The 24,468-nt window shown below is 41.1% G+C and overlaps 1 protein-coding gene across 7 annotated transcripts in view; it reads right to left on the bottom strand.

Moving 5' to 3' along the window:
• The window catches only part of NEBL (nebulette), a 356,282-nt gene that overhangs the window by 97,639 nt on the left and 234,175 nt on the right, over window positions 1–24,468 (bottom strand). For 3 of the 7 annotated variants that reach the window (XM_047755112.1, XM_047755116.1, XM_047755113.1), the window contains exons 1-5: window positions 20,587–20,890; window positions 20,426–20,497; window positions 11,921–12,025; window positions 9,290–9,400; window positions 2,507–2,617 (exon numbers count right to left, since the gene is read on the bottom strand). The exons of 2 other annotated variants lie outside the window; for them this stretch is intronic. In XM_047755112.1, the coding sequence (XP_047611068.1) occupies window positions 2,507–2,617; window positions 9,290–9,400; window positions 11,921–12,025; window positions 20,426–20,497; window positions 20,587–20,667 (480 nt within the window). In that variant the 5' untranslated portion in view covers window positions 20,668–20,890. Of the gene's footprint in view, window positions 1–2,506; window positions 2,618–9,289; window positions 9,401–11,920; window positions 12,026–20,425; window positions 20,498–20,586; window positions 20,891–22,779; window positions 22,892–24,468 lie in introns of those variants that run through there. 2 more of the 7 variants (XM_047755114.1, XM_047755115.1) reach the window with 2 other exon arrangements.

Genomic DNA, 24,468 nt, shown 5'->3' with positions numbered 1-24,468 from the left:
TTCTATCATATGTGATAATGGAGGATACTCGGAGAAATTGTTTTCCTGTTTCGGGATCACTGAATGTGGGGGCGAAGGAGTACTCTCCCCCCAGAGCACTCTTCCCCTTGGAACCCCCAGTTCTTCAGAGGTGAACACTCAGACGGCCAGTCACAAAGAATCTTCTCCCCCCCCAACCCTGGGTATCCACATCTCCAAAGGTAAGGCAGAATAAGGTTCCAAAAGAAAAATCACTCCATGTGTCCCAGGGATGAACATTCTAATAAAAAGCCTGATCAGAAATTACAAGCTTTGCACTGTAACTGTCCCAATTTCTCAATTCTCTAACAGATATCAGAAAGCTGACTTGATTTTGGTGGGAACATGAAAAGATAAGTGAAGATGCTGACAAGCACTGTTCCAGGTAAATCAGATGCACATGTGACAACACATTTCATCTTAAATTAAATTAGGTCCTTTATGGGCATAGCACCAGGTGACACCCCACATTATGAAAAGGTGATTCTATTAGTTAAATTCTCTCCCAATGAATTCCATGGCACTGGAGTCTTGTGGGAGACGGGGTTTTGTCTTTCACGGAGGTGCCGTAGCCTCACCCACTGAGGCTGTGGGTTTCAAGACCCACGTTTAAATTTCATATCGTAGGGACGACAAATGTATTATTCCAAGTGACTTGACTCCAGGGGAATATCAGCTACTTCACAGGTGGAATACAGAGAGCATTCTCACGTTCAATCCGAGTAAACAGTGTTTAACACTTTCTAAATCCTATTATGTGTACAAACTTTGCATGTAAAGGTTGAGCCGAGCGGGCAGAGGAGTGTAAGTAAATACATCCTTCTCCCATAAGTACACAGTATTGAATGGAGGAGAAAGGGGCTTTATACTCTATTCCCTCAATCCCTCAATCAAAGACCTTTTAAAAGAAAAGGCAGAGTTAAAATAATAACCTCGGTTCTATGATAAGGGACTTCCGTATTTGAATTTCATTGAATTATAGAGTTAGAAGGGGCCTCCTGAGGATCCCTGTAATGCCAGCCGCCTCCCCAGGCCACCAGGACCACTCGCTAACCCTCTAACCCACGGCGCCTACGAGAATGCCCAATTTCTTCTGCTCCAAACAGTGGAAGCTCGGTGTCTCTGTTTTGCTTTCCTGGGGTGCACGGGATCCGTTGCTCTGAATTCTGATGATCGTCTCTTCGGCCCTCGCTTTTAAAAATTTCCTTTAAAATCTTGCCCAAGAACCAGTGACCTTTAAGAGGGAGGCAGCAGGGTGTGAGAGAAAGAGTAGACTGGGGAGTTGGATTCTTTGAGTCGCGTTTTCTTCATCTACAAGATGGGAAGCAGGACGTGGGTTCTGGGAGAACTGGAAAAGATCAAAGTCTTGGCCCAGCTCCTCGTGCACGGCGGTGCTGGGTGAGTGGCAGTTATTATGATCGCGGTAGTCACTGTGTAAGCAAAAGTTCTTATAAAGCGTCCTGTTAGAATGGCCTTGCTGGTAATTACAGACAGGTAGCTCCTTCATCTCTTATCAACCTTAAACCATCTTAGAAAAGCACTCTTGGCACCGGCATGTGTTTGTACATTTGGATTAAAATGTGAAAGCTCACTCCGTTTTTACTTAAGCCTTGACCTATTGCAATTTAATATCAGATAACCGTTGCCATCCTACAAAGGCGACACTGCGCAGCTGGGGCCCTTGGCAGCAAAGCGCCATCACCAAGAGAACTAAGGAGGGGGCAGAGCCTGTGTGAGATGACAACGATGTTTCAGGTACGTGTCAAAGTCAGGGAGTTTCTTGACCCAAGGCAGGCAAACACCTTACGTCAACCGATTCTAACCCATAAAGAGCCTGACAAGCAGTTCCTTCTAGAAAGTAAAGAATTCGTGACAGGGAGACAAGGAAGCCTACACTGAAATTTCAGGAAGAAATTATTCTTCCAGACCCCTAAGAGAGTAGTGGGAACTGAGTAAATACAGGAAAGTTTTGATATACTTGCAACCTTATAACCAAAGAAGAAATGTGGTTCCTACAGGCTTGCTTCCCCTCTCTCTTGGCTTCTGCTTCTCAGCCAGCCATTAGACAGCAACTGCTTTCCTGTTCCTCGTAGGTCTTAGGTGTTAACACGCCCATGCCCAAAGACACCACAGTGGGGGACAATCTTGCTCATGTTGGTGAATGATTCTCCCCTGGCCACTTATTTCAAAGGCCCTGTCTGCAGGTGCTTCTGCATTTCTAGGTTGGAAACCAGGAGAGCATCACCATCAAGTCAAGGAAGCTCTAGGACAGGCCAGCAACCCACTTTGCCAGGTCTGCAAATGCCTGCCCTTTTAAAGGCACTCCACAAGCTTCCAGTGACCGCTGACAGAAAAATTCAGGTGTGCTTCTGACTGAACATTGAGAGAGAAAAGTAAAAGAAATTTTAAAGCCCTTTTTGAGTAGGAGTGTTGCCCTGATGTGCGTTAACTACGATTTTCCGGAAAGTCATGGGAATGGCTTCCTTACGTTGCTCTGGTGCTTCGTGACCTCCAAGGCGTGTCTGACCTCAGGCGGCTCCTTCATGTGGGCATAGTCTGAGAATCCTCTGGCAGCCTGGTGTTTCTGCTTATAGGCAATCTTAAGAAAAACACACATAACCGTTAGTTTCATGGGGAGGTGTGTGAAACTCTTACCTTTTATATTTCAGTGTTTTGCTAGGATTTTATATATTTGAACACCACCATCGAGGGTCAAATTTGCCTAAGCAGCCATAATAAGTTAATATACATTTAATCTTCGTGCTTCAGTTTAGACTCCTAATTCCAACTCTTTGTCATTTGTTTCATAAGTCTTTGTCCACAGGCTGAAATCCCCACTCATATTCATCTCACTTAAATCTCAGCTACGGTTTTGGGAAATCTTCCACATCCAAGAGGTTTTAGGGTCGTACATGTTCAAGGTTTAAATCCTGGAAAAGCCAATAACAAAACTGGGGGAATGACTGGTTATTTAAAAGTGACCTGTTCATTTTTAATGGACTGTTATGATTTTAGGGAGGTCCAGCTATAAAATAATATAAATCTCATTAAAAGTCCTAATCTTTTAACAAGAAAATACAAGAAATTTCTTACATATGTCAAGCCTTGTTCTCTGTTAGGGAAATGAGCATCACATTAAATCTGTTCCATGCTGGGATGGAGAGAAGGCATCCATCCATTAGGAAGGAGGAGTAACCAAACTCAACAACAGAGTTACAAATTCAAGAAGATTCCTAAGACAGCAAATTATCCCCTGACTCTTAGCCTGTTCCTATATATCCTATTTCCTGCACAAAGTTTAATTACTTGGTTCAGTTTTTGTAGAATTATTTATTTTCTGTCTTTCCTTACTAGAATAGAACTGTCTCGTTCACTAAATATTCAGAACCCAGAATAGTGCCTCATATAAAGTAAACTGCAATAAATATTTGCTCAATAGGTGAACAAATAAATGAATGAGAATAAAATAGGAATAAATGAATGATTTTATATTAACATAAAATATATACTAAAGGCTTACGAATAAGGTATTAAATGGAGTTGGAAATTCTTGACACAGAATAAAGGCAACTTGAAAAGAAAAGCGAGAATAGTGTTCACCAAGAACGAAACGAGCTCGAAATTTTAATGAAAGAACAGTTAAACTCAAAGAAAACTTTTTACCGACATGAGCTCCTTAAGAGTTATGTTTATATCTTACACATCTTTTAATATCCTGTGCCAGTCACCATGAATGACACAGAACAGAAATGCAATAAATGTTCAGTGAATACATGAATAAGTGAGTTTATCAGACATTCTCATGAATTTAAACTCCTCGTAGGCTTTAATAAATAGACTCAACCACCCACTTCACTTAGATAATATGCCTTTGTAAGGGATTAAAGTGATAATTACGAAAGCAGTTTTTAAAAATAAAATCATCCAATTCTGCCATAAAAAAGGAAAGCCAGCTAGTACAACTATCAGTGTTTAAATCCCTTCTCTGCCTCCCCCGCCGAGTTTTTCTTGACAACTTCCGCTGACAGAGAACTCCACCTGCGTAATCACAGTCTTTTTGAAAGTTCCGATATAAAGTTCCTGCCCTAAGGAAACCCAAATCTATCTCCCCAGAACCGCAACTGTTTGGCCATACAGGAAGTTGGCCTAGGTTATAAGACAGAACCCAAAAGTGGAAGTACAGCTGGCAGTGACCTCCGTTGCTCCAGATCACCTGCTCAGAGTAAGGCACTGAGCTCACATAGACTCTAAGTGCTCTGCAAGGTACAAATTCCAACTTATCCACCTCTTTCATAAGGTGTCCATAATATTCCAGATACAACCTGACCCACCCTAACTGGAATTGTTCGGTTTCATCCAGGTTATCATCCCTCGTGGGCTGAAGGCTATTAAAGCATCCACCAATCACACCCTTTTCCTTTTGATGATTTATATCAGATTTCTGTTAGTGAAGGCCCCTGAGTCTCGTTTAGTCCCGTTCAGCCCTGTTCCAACATCTGGCTGATTCTGAGGCCTCACAAGGCAGCACTTCATGTTATTCCAAAGATAATGCATCTTGCTAGAGTCTATCCACTGATTTAATCCATCAGGATATCTAATTCTGATGAACATATCTTTATATTTTCACCCATTAATTAGGTTAAACAAGAAACCCATTAAGAACCTCCATTCAGGCTGAGAAAGTCCATTATCTCAGTTCCATTACAGTCGATATTATAACTTGGGAGCGGGGAGGAGTTTAATGCGGGCCAAGTCTCTTAAGCCAAGAAAAATCTTCCATGAGATTTGTTATAGGTAAATAGAATTAGCATATGCTGGTCTCTGTTTTGCTGGATGCCTGGTTTCTTCTCTATTTTTGACTATGGTACTTGTGACTGTATAAACATAACCAATGCAGCGGACCGTTTTGTGGGCTATCATAGAAGTGGTGAATCATCAGGCACAATTTTAAAAAGCACTCTTTCTTAAAAAGGCAATGTAATTCTCTACTTGCAGCATTAAAACAGTCATTTCATTTATAGCTGCTACTAAGCACCACTTTAGAATTAAGATTACACCAAACTGGAGGCGGCTGAACGTTATCATATTAACTTTCCTCCTTGAAACAGCTAATGAAAGATTATGTCAAGCTAATAAATTTTCTGATCAATTTGATTTCTTAGGATTTGTCATTATTGTGTGGCATTTCCTGAGGGGAATACTGTTTTCTTCTTATCTTGTAAATTAAGGTCACTATAGCACTGGAAGATACTTGCAAGAGTCTTATATAAATTATACACAGATATGTTCATGCCCATAAAATACACGTCTATCTTACGTGTTTGATTTTATATGTTTATATCTCATATATGCACATATAAGATGTACATAATTTTCTGATTTACAGTACATTTCATAATTACTATATAAGTAAATGTTCTTTTAATCCCATAACACAGACACCTCTGAAGCTCCTGAAAAGGACCTTGTGGCAACTATAGATAAAAACATAAGCTCTCGTCAATCTCAGTTCAGATGCCTGAGCAGCCTGTATCACTTGTGTGATAAGGGATTATTTAGCCTCTGTGTGAAACACCCCTGGTGAGAAGGGTCTTACCCCTTCATGGCACAGCCCAACCATTTCCAGAAGCTTTCTTTGTGATCTTTGTTTATCCAATTTTTCATGGGGGATGGCTAACAAAATGGCCCCTAAAATGTCCACAACTGTCCATCTTTTTTTAAGGCATTTTCCACAAGGAAACCCAGCTAACTTCATTTTATCACTCTAGTTTGAATGTAAGCATTTGAGAATGTCAGGCAAATTGATTTTAAGATGATTTTGTTCCAATGTTGCTGTTCAAAAGTTTAGGAGACTTTTCATTAGAACTTTCAACGTGATTAAATTTCAGAATTTGTCTCATACTCTCATTTAGGTTACCACAAATCTAGTACAATTTAGACACAGTAAAAGGTTAGTTCTTTAATCATCACAGACACTGTCAAATAGTTCTACTTTCTTGCCTGTCTGATTACCAGGTTAAGCTCTGAGAATTGCAATTTTAACAATAATAAAATCCATACATGTAAATCTAAAGAAATATTATTACGATCACATAAGTCGTTGAAAGAGACAACTTCTCGGGAATCCAGATTTTTCCTTCCTTTTCTTTCTTTTTTTTTTTTTTTTTTTGTCTTTTTGCCATTTCTTGGGTCACTCCTGCAGCATATGGAGGTTCCCAGGCTAGGGGTCCAATCAGAGCTGCAGCCACCGGCCCACGCCAGAGCCACAGCAATGCAGGATCCAAGCCGCATCTGCAAACCACACCACCGCTCACGGCAATGCCAGATCGTCAACCCACTGAGCAAGGGCAGGGACCGAACCCGCAACCTCATGGTTCCTAGTTGGATTCGTCAACCACTGCGCCACGACGGGAACTCCCAGATTTTTCCTTTCTAACAAGTTCAATGACTCATTACAACACCAGGCAGTAATGCTCCTTGAGGGCATATATGTACCTTTCCTAGGGTGCATTTGCAAGTGATAGCCTATGCTGGGAAAAAAGAGAGATTCCAAAATATACAAAATGGATTATTTTTCACTACGTATTCTTGGTTTTTTTGTTTGTTTGTTTGTTTTGTTTTTTTTAAAGGGCTGCACCCAAGGCATATGGAGGCTAGGGGTTGAATTGGAGCTGTAGCCACTGGCCTACACCACAGCCATGGCAACGCCAGATCCGAGCTGGATGCTAGTCAGATTCGTTTCCGCTGAGCCACGATGGGAACTCCAATGTTATATATTCTGTGTGCACGCATTTGTGTACTATAGATAGGCTTATGCCATAAAAATGTGAGAAAAGTTGTATGCTTTCAAAGCAATTGAGTATGTAAATATCTGAAAATGTTTTGTCCCTAAGTCGGTATAAAAATAAGGAAAGATTATTTCTTTTCTTTATTGAATAATTGTTGCTCTTTCTTCCTGTTATCACTGCATAAATGCTGTCAAATATGCTGTAATCATTTGCTTTATAAAGGAGTCCATAATATCGGCAAGTGGCTGAGTGACCAAATGTTGGCAGGAAAAAAGGGGGCACATTAGTCACGGTCAGCCATGCAGAACCCTGACATATATTTTTAGCCTCATGTTGCATAGCTGAGATTAGCTTACTGCCAAGCTGGGTACACAGTGGACATTCAAATTTGTGATAATGAAGTATTTATTTAAAGATGTTCTGCAAAGAATAACTATACCTGGTATTGTTCAAGTGTCATCTATTTTCAGACTATTTTAAAATGACCTAGGTATCCTCTACTTAAAAGTAAAAAGATTCTGGACAGAGAAATAAACTTGTATAACAAGAAAAAGAAGGATGGGAGTTCCTGCTGTGGCCCAGCAGGTTAAGAACCCAACGAGTGTCTACGAGGATGCGGGTTTGATCCCTGCTCTTGCTCAGTAGGTTAGGGATCCGGTGTTGCCACAAACTGGAGTTCCTGTTGTGGCACAGTGGAAATTAATCTGACTAGGAACCATGAGGTTGTGGGTTTGATCCCTGGCCTTGCTCAGTGGGTTAAGGATCCAGTGTTGCCATGAGCTGTGGTGTAAGTTGCAGACATGGCTCGGATCCTGCGTTGCTGTGGCTGTGGTGCAGTCTGGCAGCTGTAGCTCCGATTAGACCCCTAGCCTGGGAACCTCCATATGCCATGGGTGAGAACCTAAAAAATATCAAGAAATAAAAATAAAAAAGAAAGAAAAAGAAGGGTGGAAATAGAAAGAGGCAGTTAAGAATATAGTTAAGAACCCAGACTGTGTAGCCAATCTATCCATGTTCATGTGGTGGCTCTGCCATTTATTGACTGTGTCCTTGGACAAGTTACTTAACCTCTCTGTGCTTCAGTTTTCACATCTCCAAAATGAGGATATCTCATGGAGTTGTGAGGATTGAGTGATATAAATACATGTGAAATGCACACATATACCTGACACATAGTAAGAATTTCTATGTGTTTTACTATTCATATTAACCAAAAATGTTGCATAAAAATATAAATTGTATAAAAGGAAGCATTATCTTAGAAAAGAAGTCAAAAAATTGAACAAAAATCTACCATTTTACAGTATTTACTGCATACTCCCTGTGTTCTACAGACTGTTCTAAGCACAGAGGTGGAGCAGGGAATAAGACAGATGAGGTCTCTGCTCTCTTAGGGATTAATAAAGTAACCAAAAAAAAAAAAAAATCAGATTGTGGAGTTCCCGTCGTGGTGCAGTGGAAACAAATCCGACTGGGAACAGGAGGTTGCAGGTTCAATCTCTGGCCTCGCTCAGTGGGTTAAAGATCCAGTGTTGCTGTCAGCTGTAGTGTAGGTTGCAGACACGGCTCGAATTCTGCGTTGCTGTGGCTGTGGTGCAGGCTGGCACCTGTAGCTCCAATTTGACCCCTAGCCTGGGAACCTCCATATGTTACGGGTGCAGCCCTAAAAAATAAACAAATAATTTAAAAAATAAAAAAAATCAGATTGTGCCATGAAAAAAAAAAAAGCAATATGATGAATGAGAGGGAAAATATTCTATTTTGAAATTCTGTTTTAGGAAATAAAATAGGTTAAATGCATTGAGTCCTTCTTTGCTGAGGCACTATAAAGGGAAAATTACTCCTAAACTCTTGTGGATTCAAGATGAGCTTACATGATGACAGTCCTATGTTCATCTGCCAGTTGCAATCGCCAAGATGGCCATTTCCCCCCGAGGGAGGCTCTTGTGGGTAGTCTGAGACAATCTAAGTGAAAAACACCGTCCACAGAAAAGAAATTCAGGAACTGCTGGTCTAACTGATGGAGCACCGGTCTGTGGGACCTGAATTAACCATGAATTAACTAATACTTCATGAGATTTTAAATAAGCTACTGGAATATTCTCCACTTAGAGAGCACAAGTTATACTGAAGGCTAGTGTCATATTTGCTTGATGGTACTCCAAGGGAACTGTCTGCGTAAGATTCCGATGTGCTCTGTTAGTAGTGGTGAGCGGGACTAGGAAAAACAGCCTCACGTAACTAACACCCGGACAGGTCCTCGCCATTGCCTGTGATTCCACCAGTGACCGCTGATAGCACGTGCATCAGCCGCTTTCAACTTTTCACCTCTTATTTAATATCTAAGATAAACAACTTGTTTCTCTCTTTTTAAAATGCTAAACAATGTGTATCAGGTATATGTTTGTTCAAAAATGCTAAACAATGTGTATCGGGTATATGTTTGTTCTAAATAACTATGTAATAATTTAGGAGAACCACACCTCACTCTGCAGCTGGGTAACTTCTTTTGCAAAGACACTGTCAATTGTGGCGGGCATCTGCTTATAAAGAGAGTTGGAAAGGTCCCCCTTAATGGTGCCTTTGTATTTTGCCTAAGGGAAGAAAAAGAAAAGGAAAAAACATTAATATTTCTTAGTGTTTTTTTACTGTGAGTATGGAAAGAGAATTTAAAAATACTTTCTTCAGAAACAGAATTCATTTAAAAATAGGAAAACCATTTTAATCATCGATACTGAACCTGATGAACATATGTGAGGAAAAACAAATCCAATTTACCACGGCAAAACTTTTAAATGAGACATGAAAGAAAATGACTGGGAAAGTGCAGTGGTTGGAGGATGGGGGAAATGGGTAAAGGGAGTTAAGAGGTATGAATTTCCAGTCATAAAATAAATACACAGGGGCCATAACATCCTGTGTGGTGACTATAGTTAATAAGACTGTACTGCATAAAAGTTGCCAAGAGAATAAATTTTTTTTTTTTTTGTCTTTTTAGGGCTGCACACACAGCATATGGCAGTTCCCAGGCTAGAGGTCAAATCAGAGCTGTAGCTGCCAGCCTACATCGCAGCCACAGCAACTCAGGATCCAAGGCACATCTGTGACCTACACATCCATGACCCACAGCTCACGGCAATGCCGAATCCTTAACCCACTGAGCAAAGCCAGGGATTGAAACCGCATCCTCAGGTTCGTCATCGCTGAGCCACGATGGGAACTCCGAGTAAATCTAAAAGTCATCATCATAAGGAAATACATAAATAAATAAAATGGGTGAGTTTGGTGACAGATGGTAATTAGACTTAGGTGGTCATTTCAAAGTGCACACAAAAATAAAATCATGTACATTGTACACTTGAAACTAATATAATATGTTATAATACACCTCAAATTAAAATTGTAATTAAACAGACTTGGTAAAAAAAAAAAAGATGACTGTTTTTTATTTAAACTCATAAACATTTCCAAAAGTAAATCTACTTGCATGTATTTTCATGTTTGATCAGCAAAGAAAAATAAAAGAACAATGAGATCTTTGAGCTGTTGGAGAAAACACAAATCCTTAGAATTTACAGTCTGGAAAGTGAACGCAAAGGACAGCATTCCTTTTCAAGTCTTCTTAGAGCCCTCCACCACGGTGCTCGGGTGTGGGGGGTGCCTTTCTGCTGTTTTTGCACCTCGCCACATCCAATCTGCACTGCCGCTACGTGACCTCAATCATTTCTCATAAAGAGAAACACTCATCCACTATTTCCTCTTAGGAAGGTTAGGTTCAAAAGAACAAAACTGGTGGCCCTCTTTCTGTCGTTGTTGTTCAGCATTTGACTCCTTCAGGAAAAAGAATTAATAATTAAGACACCAGGTATTTCTCTGCAAAGAGAAATAACCGCGAACACAAATAAACAAATCCGTGGTTTTCCCCGCTCTGTCAACAAGGCCCTGCTATTACTCCCACCTGGAGCTAGATTTGAGTGTTGATTTATGGAGCATACAGCCTGTGTAAGCCTTGCGCTCCCATGACTCTCCGGATTTGGGTACTTAAATGGCAATATACTGATTTTCCTCAAAATGTTTTCATGTTGGCAGAAATAATTCCGAGAATATCATGTTAATCTTTTTTCCAACTTATGAAACACTAGAGGTCAGTCATTAACAACAGTATTTAATCATCTGCTTTTCAAGTTTATCGCTTCGAAGTGATCCACTCACAGACTCCAGCAACACCTCATTACAGAAATCACTGTCAACACTGCGCTTTATAATACAGCGTAAGGTGCAGTTCTAACTGCTTTCAGAAGGAGACTATATGAGTTTTCAGCTGGAAGATGACTGTGGTGCATTTCTCACTCTGTGGTTTCATAACAGGTATCTCTGCTGAACTGATCCTACGCAGAAAACAGTTCAAATGGATGTAAAGTTGCCAAAAATGCCACATTTTATGCAATCCGCTGGTAAGTCCTATTATTCTCAAAACGATATTGAGTCATTTATATCTAACAAATTGTCTGTTAAGAAATAAAACAACGGGGAGTTCCCATCGTGGCGCAGTGGTTAATGAATCCGACTAGGAACCATGAGGTTGCGGGTTCGGTCCCTGCCCTTGCTCAGTGGGTTAAGAATCCGGCGTTGCCGTGAGCTGTGGTGTAGGTTGCAGACGCGGCTCAAATCCCGCGTTGCTGTGGGTCTGCGTAGGCCAGCGGCTACAGCTCCGATTCAACCCCTAGCCTGGCAACCTCCATATGCTGCGGGAGCGGCCCAAGAAATAGCAAAAAGACAAAAAAAAAAAAAGAAATAAAATAACAGGACTTCTATTTTGCCAGCACGTCATACTTATTGAATAAAAATATCCCTTTTTCATAGTAATTTTATGTAAATAAGAAAGGGTGAAAGTCAAAATAGACAAAAATAGTAAAATATATCAACTGTAGATAATAAAATATATCAGTTTACATGAGTTAATTGACAGTGCAGAGAATTATGTAATTATACAGATATCAACAAGAGACAGTGGTGTCATCAAAAATATTATTCTCTAACTTTACTGCACAGACTTTTAGCTACATAACTGGAAAAAGAAAATGCAAGTGATTTTGCAAGTTTTGATACCTTACCTCAGAAATAAAAGCACCAATATGTTTGACGTGGTTTAGCATAGGTGTGTCAGTCACAAAGGTACACTTGCCCTTAGACTTTCTATGCTCTTCTTTATAGTGGATCTAAAAGAGAGAATAATTTACATAAGTAGAGAAAAGCAATTGCAATGCTTCTTTTTTGAACAGAAGAATTATCTTGAGAAAGTCTGTTTTGTGAAATAAATACTCACAAGTATAATTATGCTCAAAATAAGCTAAATCGAGGCGTTCCCATCATGGCTCAGTGGAAACGAATCTGACTAGCATCCATAAGGATGCAGGTTTGATCCCTGCCCTCACTCAGTGGGTTAAGGATCTGGCGTTGCCATGAGCTGCAGTATAGGCCAGTGGTTACAGCTCTGGATTGGACCCTTAGCCTGGGAACCTCCATATGCCTCAGGTGCAACCCTAAAAAGACCAAAAAAAAAAAAAAGGTAAGCTAAATCAAACAAAATGATCTCCAGCAAGGTGATGAGGCATAGTAAGGAAAGGCTTTTCTTTAGACAAGCAGGGTCCAGTCACGGTCAAGGATCACGTGTGCTCAACCCACTGTGACTATGAGTCCTGTCTGCCCAGCATGCTCAGCATAATTATTAAACATTCCCCATTTCACTTGTACAATTGTCCTAGCTCATTGATACTTTCAAGCCACAGACTTTAACAGGTTGAAGAGAAAAATAACTGCCTATGTTTCTAAACAAGAAACCAATTAAGAGGCAGAAATTAAACAGAGATTACTATGAGCATCATGACTTATACACACCGGATTAGAGGAAGGGGCTTAAATTGTGGCCACAATGGGCTTCCTGTTACTAATTAATTACACTCAAATCAAACATACCCAATTTATGAGCATCTCTAGGCCTCCCCAACTTCCTCCCCTGCCCCAAGAGTAGAACCAGCCCAGCAAGCCTGCCTCCTGGTGGAGATCACTGCAGAATGCTCCCCGTTGGTGGGCAGACAGGGGAGCAAGACAAAGCCCAGGGAGACTTAGCTGAGCAATGCTCATGTCTTCTCTGGAACTCCCTAGTGAAAGGAGACCCTTCTTCTCCCCGGGAGAGGCCAGAATTACTCTGGGGGAAGTATGGACGCATAAGCCCAAAAAGAAGTCAGGAACTATGGAGAAGGACCTAAAATGTAATCCCACTGTCACACTGATGGCCATCCAGTCTGAAAACTGGGCAGGCAAAACTGGTTGAGAGGATGAAGGTAATTTGCTAAAGTTATATCACCCTGTAATAAAGTCATGTTTATCTACCCAGGACTGTAAATACTTAGGCTGAAAAAAAAAAAAAAAAGTCCTAGTTCAGATGATTAATTACACCGCCTTCCCTAATTACAGTTTAAAAGCGAAGTTTAATTGTATGTACTACCTGGTTCTTACAGGACATGACTAATATTGATGTTACACTCTAACAAGACATAGAGATTTTACCATAATCCAAACCTGGTTGGAGAGGCAGTCTTTGACCTGAGGTACAACCAGATAGGAACGTACTAAGTAACGTTATTTTAAAATGCCGTATTTCACGGCTGTGACTCATAGATATTAGATGCTGACCACATTAAAACGTTTGCTTTATTCATGAAATCAACATTAGAACATATTTATCTTATCTGAGCACTAAATTGCTTTTTCTTCTTCTCAGAGATTAGCCATAATTTTAGGTCTCTGCAAATCACCGTCCTCAGTCACTAGTAATTAAACCGTTAATGGCAGTATGATAAATAGGCTATTTTGATCATAAGGAGAAAGAAAAAGTATCTCTGTTATATAATTAAGTGTGAGAGAAAATAACCTATCATTAGGCTTAAGTTTGGCTCATTATTTTTATCTTTTGGCACCATCTCTCCTCTCTCCCATTCACATTCTTCGCTGCAGTGGAATGTGGGGCGGCCAGCGCCCTCCTGATAAGCTCTGACCTGAGCAAATGTTCAGGACAGGAGCTCTGGATAAGGGTGAAGTATTTACTTCCTTCGCTATGCCAGCAAACAGTTCTGTCTTAAGTGAGCTCTCCACTCCTGTCTTTGGTCTTTATTTAAAAGATACACACGTACAGTAGGACCTAATAGCTTATGTAAAAGAAAAAAAATACACACACACACTTTTTGCTTATTGACATGCTGTGTTTCTAATAGATTTTACAATAGGAGTGAGCAAGTTTCCAATGCATTTACAATGACAATAAGCAAATTATTACATAAGGCACACCACATATTCGTAGCCTCCCTATGCCAGGAGAACAGGAAAGGAGAGAGCAAAGGGAACGACACTGATGACTGACACAACATCTTAGGTAAAAGAGAAGTCTCTGAGTAGACAGTCAATTCCTAATACAACCATGGCCCCATCTATCGGCTGGACTGCCTATCCAACCCCTTCCTTTCCGAATAACAGAGCCACATGCACTGATGAGTAGCTACACCCCTACCTCAGCCCCAGAGGACAAACTGCTCTGAACCAGGCCTGGTTTTCTCACGACCCTTGGCCAGTGACTGGCCGGGGAAGACCAGTGCTGAGCTCTGGCCAGGAGACATCCTTGGAAGTCTTCCCAGCAGTATTACTGCTGCGACTGTATGAAGGTGGACACCTGCTGACACAGCCCTTGGACACTTGGCCCTCCCACCTTCTGTCTTCCCCAATCACAGGGATGCGGCAGCAATGACACCATCATAAGACAATAAGCCACCGCACTAATGATGGCAGAGCAGAAGGAAAGGCGCCCGACAGACTGATAACATCCACGGCCCCAAGACTGAAGCCCCTACCTCCAGGATTTATAGGTGAGAAAAATAAACACCTACTTGTGAAGCCTCCGTGCTAGGACTTTCCTGTGACGTGCACCCATCTGCACTCATAACCAAGACACAATCCAAAGCTGATGACTTAATGATCAATAAGATGCCCTAAATATTGGCGTTCTGCTTTGACCTCAGCCTTCATGCCACCATGTCTCAACTGCAGGCAGGGTTTTACATGAGCGGAGGGGGGCGCCCTTCTCCTCACCTCGTTTCTCTCCCTTGGAACGAGATCAGCTAGTGGCTGACAGTGGATGGAGAGCCGTAGAAATGTTGGCAGTTTCCTTTTAAATGCATTCTTAACCAAAAGGAGCCAGAAAGTTTTCACAAAAGGAGGCACGTTGGCCAAATGCAATGAGCCCTGGAAGACAGAGGTGTGGCTCCAGAGCTAGGTTAGCCGGGCTGGAACACCGTTGGAGCTTTTTCTGGAGGGGTAAGCACAGAATCCCTTGTTTTCAGCATCAGAAGGGTTTACCCACAACAGTGTTCACTTGCCTGGAAAATGTTCTTTCAGCTGCCACGCAAATGAACACCCTAAAACGGTTTGAATCAAAACACTGAGTCAGAGGCTTCCAGCAGATGTGGGTGAACGTGCTCCATCCACAGAGACTCTTTATCCTAATTTACAAGAAACACATAAATGGCCCCTTTTAACCTCATCTTTTTTATGACCACCCAACAAAATGTTCCCAGATCTATGATTCTGACTGTTCAGTATCATCAGTAGATTGGATTTATTCAAAGAATTGATTATAGATGGCTGACTAACAGGGCAAATAACCGAGAGAGAGGATAACCTGGGGAAATAAAAAGCATTACGCAGTTAACAGAAAAAAAAAAAAAAAAAGGCTGCCTCAGAGGTGTCTTTCCTGACTGGGAAGTGAGCCTGCAGAGGAAAGCCCACAATATGGGCAGAGCATGTACAAAGCAGAAAGCAGGCGAGGTAAAGAAAAAAACTGAAAAATGCTTCACACTGGTCCCTAAAATGAAGCCACCTGATCGGAAAAACAGACATTTCTTTCCATAGAGAATCCTAAACAGTGCGGACCTCCAAGGACTTATCTCTACGTCATTCTTCTTTAACATTTTAATAAATTATCTGGCGAAGGCATGACACAGCCACGTCTGCAAGCCTGCTGACGGCCCCACACTCTCCTGGAGAGGGAAATGGTAAACTGAAGGACATGAACCTCAGAACCTTGGAAGGGACCAGGCGAGAGGGCAGAAAATTACGGTTTAGAGTCGCCACTAGCGAGGGAAAAATCATTCCAACTACGAAGGGAGGACAGGCCCTACGTGATCAGCTACAAGTCAGAAATCAGGACAGAAAACAGCAGAGGATGAGGTCCTGACAGAGGCTGATCTCAGAGCTCTCTACAGCCCCCCCGCCCCAAGTCAAGAAACTCTACATATCATCACCAAGTGGGCAGGAAACACCATCCCTCCCCGTTCAGAATGCTGCCATCCGTAACTAGATCTCCGTGCATGGTTCTCATTGTCACATCGCAATAAAGACACATGAAAGCTGGAAGAGGGCCAAAGAGGGACGATCAGAATGATAATGAAGGGGAGGTGAAGAGACGGCTCCATGAAGAGAGACACACAGACTCATGCTTCTCGTCTGAAAAGGTCGAGCAGAGTGGCGGGGGGCTACCAGCCAGACTCTGGACTTGGCCAGACCTAAACCTGAAGCTCACGAGCCAGGTGGCCGAGGACCAGCTATGCAATGTTGGGTTTCACCACCTCTGAGCCGAGGCTCGCAGAACCTACGGCACCAGCTGGCTGGGGGTGGCATGGCGTATAATTTTCATGTGGAGTGCCTGGCACACGGCAGGAAGGCGAGGACATCGTGGTGGCCAAGGCTTAGGAGTCAGACAGAGCTTGTTCCAAATCCCAGGTCAGTTGTTCACGAGCTGTGTATCTGGATCAAGAGAATGTGAGGCTGCTTCTGAAGCTTCAAGATGTGGGACTCTACACAGCAAGCAAGCAAACTTCAAATGCATGTGGTGACAGACAGAGGCTGCGGACAGACTGCCTTCCAACAAACAAAAAGGCTCAGATAAGCACATGCATTCCCCCTTGGGATGTAAAGGATTATAAAACAAAACTAAAGTCCTTAAGGTTTGTCTTTAAGTTCAAGACCAAGGAGAAGACTAGTGCCCTAAATTAAACGTGGGCACAAACAGAAGGGCACTATCCGAGACATAATAAAGATGCGACTGGAGCTCCAATCTAACTTAATTCATCCCTTTTCCATTTGTTTTTAGCTCCATATTGATGCAATTTCAAATACACATTTTAGATAACCATTTAGTCAAGCAGACAGTATAACAGAGAAAAGAACTTCAAATTTATACGAAAACATGGATGAGAGCGACTGAGCAAGTTTAACCACACTTCTAAAATAAAATCTAGAAATTCACTTTGGTCTAATATATAAAAACCTTCCAGAAAGGGTAAATTAAAATTTGCTTTTCAAATGACTGTACAAACTCTTCATTTTTTTTTTCAGAAACTTTAAAAAGTAATTGTTCAGACTGTTCATTGGTAAACACAAAAATTCCATAAATCAAGCCTGGAATTCTCTTTGGAAACAAAACTAAACAGGTACACAGATATAAACGAGGCCACAGTAATACGATCTAAACATGTAAGTAGTACAGGCATTCTGCCCTGCCACGTAAACCTTTAATAGACAGAAAGTACTCTCATGTATTTAATTTCACTGACATGAGAGTGGAATGGTATGGCCTTTGCTTTGGCAAAACAGCGGAGGCCATCGCCCCCCACCACAAGATTGGTTTTGAAGTCACTGAGAAATGCTCTCATCCAAAACAGCGCCAACGAAATCACCTGCTAACTAAAGCTGACATTTTTGTTTAAAGGCTCACATAATTCGGCTGAGCCACAAAAACACTTCACACAAAGTACAACAATAATGAAAGTGGCCTGATCTCCAGTGATGGAACCTAAGGGTTTATTTATTTTCAGTTTTTTGCTTTTTAAGGCGGCACTCATGGCATATGGAAGTTCCCAGGTTCGGGGTCGAACTGGAGATACAGCTGCTGGCCTACACCACAGCTACAGCAACACAGACTCTTTAACCTACCGAGCAAGGCCAGGGGGATCGAACCGGCATCCTCATGGATACTAGTCGGACTCATTACCTCTGAACCACAACGGGAACTTCCGAACTTAAGGTTTTAAATGGTCTGGTTGCATTACTATTACTCGTATTTGTGTAATACATCATAATAAAGCTAAAGTAAACTTTGCATGAAAGCTACAGTGAGAGACGACACGGCAGACTGGCTACGAGGAAGCTTCGTGTTGATGTCCACTCCCTAACTGTGTGTGACCCAGGCGAATTACTTAAAGTTTCTTTTCCGGAGTTCCCGTCGTGGCGCAGTGGTTAACAAATCCGACTAGGAACCATGAGGTTGCGGGTTCGGTCCCTGCCCTTGCTTAGTGGGTTAACGATCCGGCGTTGCCGTGAGCTGTGGTGTAGGTTGCAGACGCGGCTCGGATCCCTCGTTGCTGTGGCTCTGGCGTAGGCCCCGGGCTACAGCTCCAATAGACCCCTAGCCTGGGAACCTCCATATGCCGCGGGAGCAAAAAAGACAAAAAAGAAAGAAATAGCAAAAAAGACAAAAAAATGAAATAAAATAAAGTTTCTTTTCCTCACCTCTAAAATGGGAAAACAAGAGAAACTCTACTTTCTAAGCTGCAATGCCTAGCACATAGCACTCCATAAACCTGAGCTGCTACTAATATTATTATCCTTAATGTTGTCATCATCATTTCATTTTTATTACAGTTTACAAAGAACCTCTACATCCAGTAGCTGTGCCTAGCGTTAAGTAATGGCACAAAGAAATACTCAATTTAAAATTTCATTACATGACATGTCAAGCACATGGGAAGGGGTCCGATGTCTACCATCCTCTGGCTCTTTCTGACAAACCAGAAGGCAACACGGCATCATGCATAAAAGGCGACTGGACGGATAAAAATTAATTTGTAGAGGCAAGAGTTAGTACCAGCTGGCATCTCTTGAGCACTCACAATGTTCCAGACAATTTACTAAACACTTCAGATATGTTACGATTTCTTAATCCTACTATTATAAATGCTGCCCTGGAGGAACTGAGCCCAGCCAACCTGCCCAAGGTTGCTATTAAATTGACTCAAGAGAGCTGACTTCAGAGACCAGGCGGGCACATTACCACACGGGCAGAGCCCAGGATTGACCTCTCTTGCAAGTAAATGTGTGTAAAACATTCTGATCACTTTGCTCAGTAGGAACAGCAGAAATCACCTGCATTCTGCCCTCCTCTCTAAATACAGAAGGGTCGGAGTTCCTGCTGTGGCTCAGCGGTTAAAGAACCCAACTAGGAACCACAAGGTTGTAGGTTCCATCCCTGGCCTCGCTGAGTGGGATAAGGATCCGGCATTGCCGTGAGCTGTGGTGTAGTTCGCAGATGCCCAGCTCCGATCCTGCGTTGCTGTGGCTGTGGCGTAGGCCCGTGGCTACAGTTCCAAATTAGACCCCTAGCCTGGGAACCTCCATATGCTGTGGGTGCGGCCCTAGGAAAAGACCAAAAAAATAAATAAATAAAAAATAAATAAATACAGAAGGGCCCTGCTCAGGCTTCACAGGCCATTTTTCCTCTGACTCAGTGATTCTCTTACAATTGTCCCAATGAGGGTCACCTAAATTCTCATTCCTAGTGAAGAACACATCTCCATGAGCTCCCAGAATTTTGTTTACATACTGACTATGGACAGACAGATGGACAGATATATATGAGTTAATTACATAATTCCAGGATTCCCTTGAAATACAACATAACTCCCAGTTAACGAGAAACATCACACCAAAAATGCTCCTTTCACTAATATCATCACCATCAACATCTCATTCAGGGTTCTTAATCTATGAATCCTAAATTGTTTGTTTGTTGTCTTTTGTCTTTTTAGGGCCACACCCATGGCATATGGAGGTTCCCAGGCTAGGGGTCTCATCGGAGCTGTAGCTGCCAGCCTACGCCAGAGCCACAGCAACACCAGATCCGAGCTGCGTCTGTGACCTACACCACAGCTCACAGCTACGCTGGACCCTTAACCCACTGAGCAAGGCCAGGGATCGAACCTGCAACCTCATGGTTCCCAGTCGGATTCATTTCCACTGCGCCACAACAGGAACTCCTGAATCCTAAATTGTAAATAAATGCATATGCACACAGGTATATGCATTTTCTGGTTTGGAAAAAACTACACTCATCAAATTCTGCAAACATTCCCCAAAATGCTAAAAATCATTCATTTAGATAGAGAGCCTCTCAAAACAAATTATATCATTATACAAACTGTAAAAGGCTTTGGGTTCTCAATGGAATATGCTCTGAAATACGATGCTTTATGATTTCATGCCAGGGTAACAGTGAAATTCCAAAGTTACACGATTCTGGCTTAAGAATACAGAGACCTATCCCCAGAGAAATTCCTTACCCAGGTGACCTTGGGAAAAATCGCCTAAAATGTCTGGGCTTAGTACCATGATCTGGAAAATTGCTGGGTTTTGGTAAACGATTTCAGGGTTTTCTCCTCAGCTCTCTGATACTATGACATAATAGTGCCACACATGCAATGCAAAATCAGACAAAAATTACTTAAGCCACTTACATCACTAATGAGTTTGGTGCATTTTCTGGCCAATTCCATGCTCAGGTCTTCAATAACAGGCTTAAAGAATACCTGTCCAGAAAAAAAGGAAAGGAAACATTTTTCTCATCATCAGCTTTGGGGAACAAATATCATTCTTCAGCAAGTGCTTTCTCACTTACCTTGTCTTCTTCATTTTCTTCTTCCCCTGTTTTTTCTTCTTCTGTTTCATCTTTCACATCCTCAAATACAGGGACCCTCATTTTTCCTCTTCATGCATCTATTTTTTTAATTCACCAGCGTAGACCTTTTTATATACCACTGCACTCTTGAGATCTTGACTTCTCTGTGTTCTGGCAGAAATGACCTTGCCCAGACCTCCTCCCTATTTAGCTCCTACTTCACCCTCCTTATCACAACTGCGTGTGAGTGAAGGCAACAGGATCACTGAGGGTGGCCAGGGCCAGCCTCACAAATGGAAATCGCATTTTAAGAGGCAAAATTCAATTCTGCAAACTTTTAAAGTCAATATTCTTTGAACTCGTTAAACAATTCAAAAGAGATCATTCATTAATATTTCATTAATTCCATTCATTCATAAAATAGTTAGAAAAAGACTTAAAGATTCTGGGAAAACCACTCAGCTGTAACACTCAAGATAGCACAGTGCAAAGCCTATTATCTCAAAGATTCCTCAACTCCAGCTAAATAAAGCTTCCACTGGAATGTCAGACATAGCTCAGATTTGGTACAGAGAGTCTGGATCATTCAAACTCATTTCATTAACCTAAATTAAATTTTTATGAGACATATACGTACTTCTCCATTCTAAAAAAAATACATTAGCTGATTAAAAGCTAGTAATTTATTACAAAAAGCCCTTTGAACCACTTCAAAGAATCTCTTCCGAGTTAATTATGACTGTTAATCTTATATTGCTATTGTATTATTTTAATTGTAAACATCATTAAACATGAGAAGCTGCAGTTAACAGTTTGATACATCATTTAAGAATTCTATAAACATCGTTTCAAAAAACAATAATTACCAGTTCTGCCCATTGTGTCAATTTTTACAAATTCCCTAGTTATTTATATATTTCTCTATGTGTAACACACGCTTGGAAAAGTTTGTAAAAATAAACTATAACAATATTCATAACGTGGTGTGTGTCCTTGACTGTGTATTTCTCAAAACAAATCCTTTAATGTCAATCGAGATAATTCTAAGACTATACAACTCATAATTTATCAATTTGGTTATTTAAATCCAAGGATAATTTAGTATTTCTAAAGCCATAACATATCAGTGTAGGACATTAAAAAATATCCTATGGTGAATAATGAAACTAAGGATATAAATTATAACTTTAATCAAAAAATTCTAGGTAGACAGGTATGATGCTGTTTTCTCTTGATATCATATCTAATTTTAAATGTTCTAAATTTGCATTGGCCTTGCCTACAAATTCTGAAAAGAAAAAAATTCTACACAGTCATCATTTATAGATAATTTCTCAAATTATGTTCCAGGAGGCTAAAGTTCCACAGAATACTCTGGAGTGGAAAAGGGAGTTTCTTAAGCAAATGTGTTTGAGGAAATCTGTACAGCAATCTCTAGCCCTGTCACTTAGGGAACAGTAACACAAAATCTACATGGCACAATAATACAAAAGCTCTGAGAAGACCCACAACCGAGAAAACCATTTACGTCTGCTTAACCCAGCATGTCCCAAACATGAAATCCTATTCATCCAATATAATCTAACCTATTTATTTACCTACCTACCTACCTATCCATATACTTTTTTTTTTTAAAACAGACATCCAATACGCTAGAAAACTAACATTCTTCTGTGAAATATTACTTAGGGAAACATTATTCTATTCTGAAAAAAAAAAAGTTGTGTTCTATAAGAGCTGTTGATCTTTTCATGAAATGACTTTTAATACAGGCTAACTTAATGGCATCACATATCCTGCTTAACAGCAAAATGCCAAGAAGAAATGCCCCAAGCGTGCTGAAATTAGAAACCTTAACTTTAATTCACCAGTCATGTCGCGCCAGTGTAGAGAATTCTACAAGGAAATTCTCTGTGCATTCTATTTGTTTCATAAAGGAGCAGAATGTGAGACTCTGTTTGCTTCCCTCAAGTCCACTGCCAAAAGGCTATTCTAATACCCTTCAGAAGATCTATTATATTAATCTTTATTTGGAAACAGGGAAGAGAATTTTCTATAAGCTTTTCTTCCAAACTTCTAGACATGTAGGGAGAAAATCTTGCCAAAGTTGCCTAAGATGCACCGTTCGGCTACTGTTTGAGGTGACAGTACTTGCGATGCTCATGGTGACATCTATTCCCCATGGTGAATTACCTTCGTCAGACTTCCAGGGCTGCTTGAAAGTGCTTTTCTCATTTCCCATCATGTAATAAATTCTTGTTGTCCCTTCAGTGTGCTGGAAGAAAATAATCTGTTGAGATTATGCAGAAAAGTTTTGAAAGCAAAAGCAAACACCATACACAATGTGAACACAAATTTTCCATTTGAAATTTTAGAATCAGAATTTTAAAGCTACAGGGGTCCTTATGAAATCAATCCTCTTTCACAGAGGACAGTATTGAGGTCAAGAGAAATTAATTACTTGTCTTATTCATTAAGTTATTTAATGGAGCACTAGGACCAGAATTTAATTAGAGCCCTACTTTCATTCATTCATTCAAAGAAATGTGGTTATGCCAGGCACTGTGCTTAGTGTTAGAGATGAAATGGTGAGTAAAATATACTTTGTGCTAAAATGAAGTAGGAAATTAAAAACAAACAAACAAACAACAACAACAAAAAACCATCAGGAGTTCCCATCGCGGCTCAGTGGTTAGTGGATCTGACTAGGAACCACAAGGTTGCCGGTTCGATCCCTGGCCTTGCTCAGTGGGTTAAGGATCTGGCATTGCCTTGAGCTGTGGTGTAGGTCACAGATGCAGCTTGGATCTGGCATTGCTGTGGCTGTGGTGTAGGCTGGCGGATACAGCTCCGATGAGACTCCTAGCCTGGGAACCTCCATGTGCCGCCAGTGCGGCCCTAAAAAAAACAAAAACAGAAACAAACCATCCTTCAAGACTTGCTGGAAGAACTCCTTAATGGATAGTTTGGCAGACTAAACAAGACTATTGCTTTTGACTGAATGCATTTTTTTCTCCTTTCACCTATGAGTATTATATAAAATTCATGTAAAGTCTTCTAAAATATTTTAAGGCCTGCGCTTTATCACAGCAAAGCTCTCTTGCCCACAGCTCCGATATGTGACTTGGGGAGTATGAAGAAAAGGTTCTTCACGTGCAGCTATCATGTTTCAAAATCCCCCATCATCCCCCTGCTTTTTAAAAGCATGTTAAATGTTGTATTTCAATACATATTTTCACCTTAGGGGGCCTCAAGAGGGAATATCCGTATCACTGCTAATCCCATTTACTTCCTGAGCATTTCATTTACGTTGTCCACTTTTTACTTTAAGCACTCTACCCATGCCTGACGGAGAATGAGAGCAAGACGCGGATCACGTTACTTAGAGCTAGACCCCTACTTCCAGGTCTGGCTCTCTCACATCTTCTAGGGCAAATTATTGAATCCCCCTCTGCCTCTAGTTCTCCATAGTTAAAGAGAAAAACTGAATTGCCATACGTTCATAAAAGGAAAGGCCCTAAAAAACTGCAAAGCCCCTTACAAACACAGGAGTTTTCAACTACCCAAATAAGGTACTCAGTTCCAGGGAAGGTGCTTGATATGAACGGAATTCATTTGAAAGGGTAAATTCTATACTATCAATACATTTTTAAAGACCAGGAGGGCCTCATGCAGCATCCAGCCCAAAGCTTAGCAGCTAACTTGTATATCTGCAATTACAGAAAGCTTCCATCTTCTTACAGTTTGATATTTCTGTGTAAGCAAGTGTATTTCTATAACAACTGCCAAGTCCCAGGGGTAGCTCAGGTCTCTGGGGACACAGCCCCTGGCCAGGAAGCAAGTCTATGCGCCCATCACGAGTCATGCAGTACTTGACTGTTT

Source organism: Phacochoerus africanus, chromosome 12 (genome assembly GCF_016906955.1).
Source record: "Phacochoerus africanus isolate WHEZ1 chromosome 12, ROS_Pafr_v1, whole genome shotgun sequence".
Classification (NCBI taxonomy): Eukaryota; Metazoa; Chordata; class Mammalia; order Artiodactyla; family Suidae; genus Phacochoerus; species Phacochoerus africanus.
Note: the sequence above shows the minus strand (reverse complement) of the source record. Positions and strands in the feature narration are given on the sequence as shown.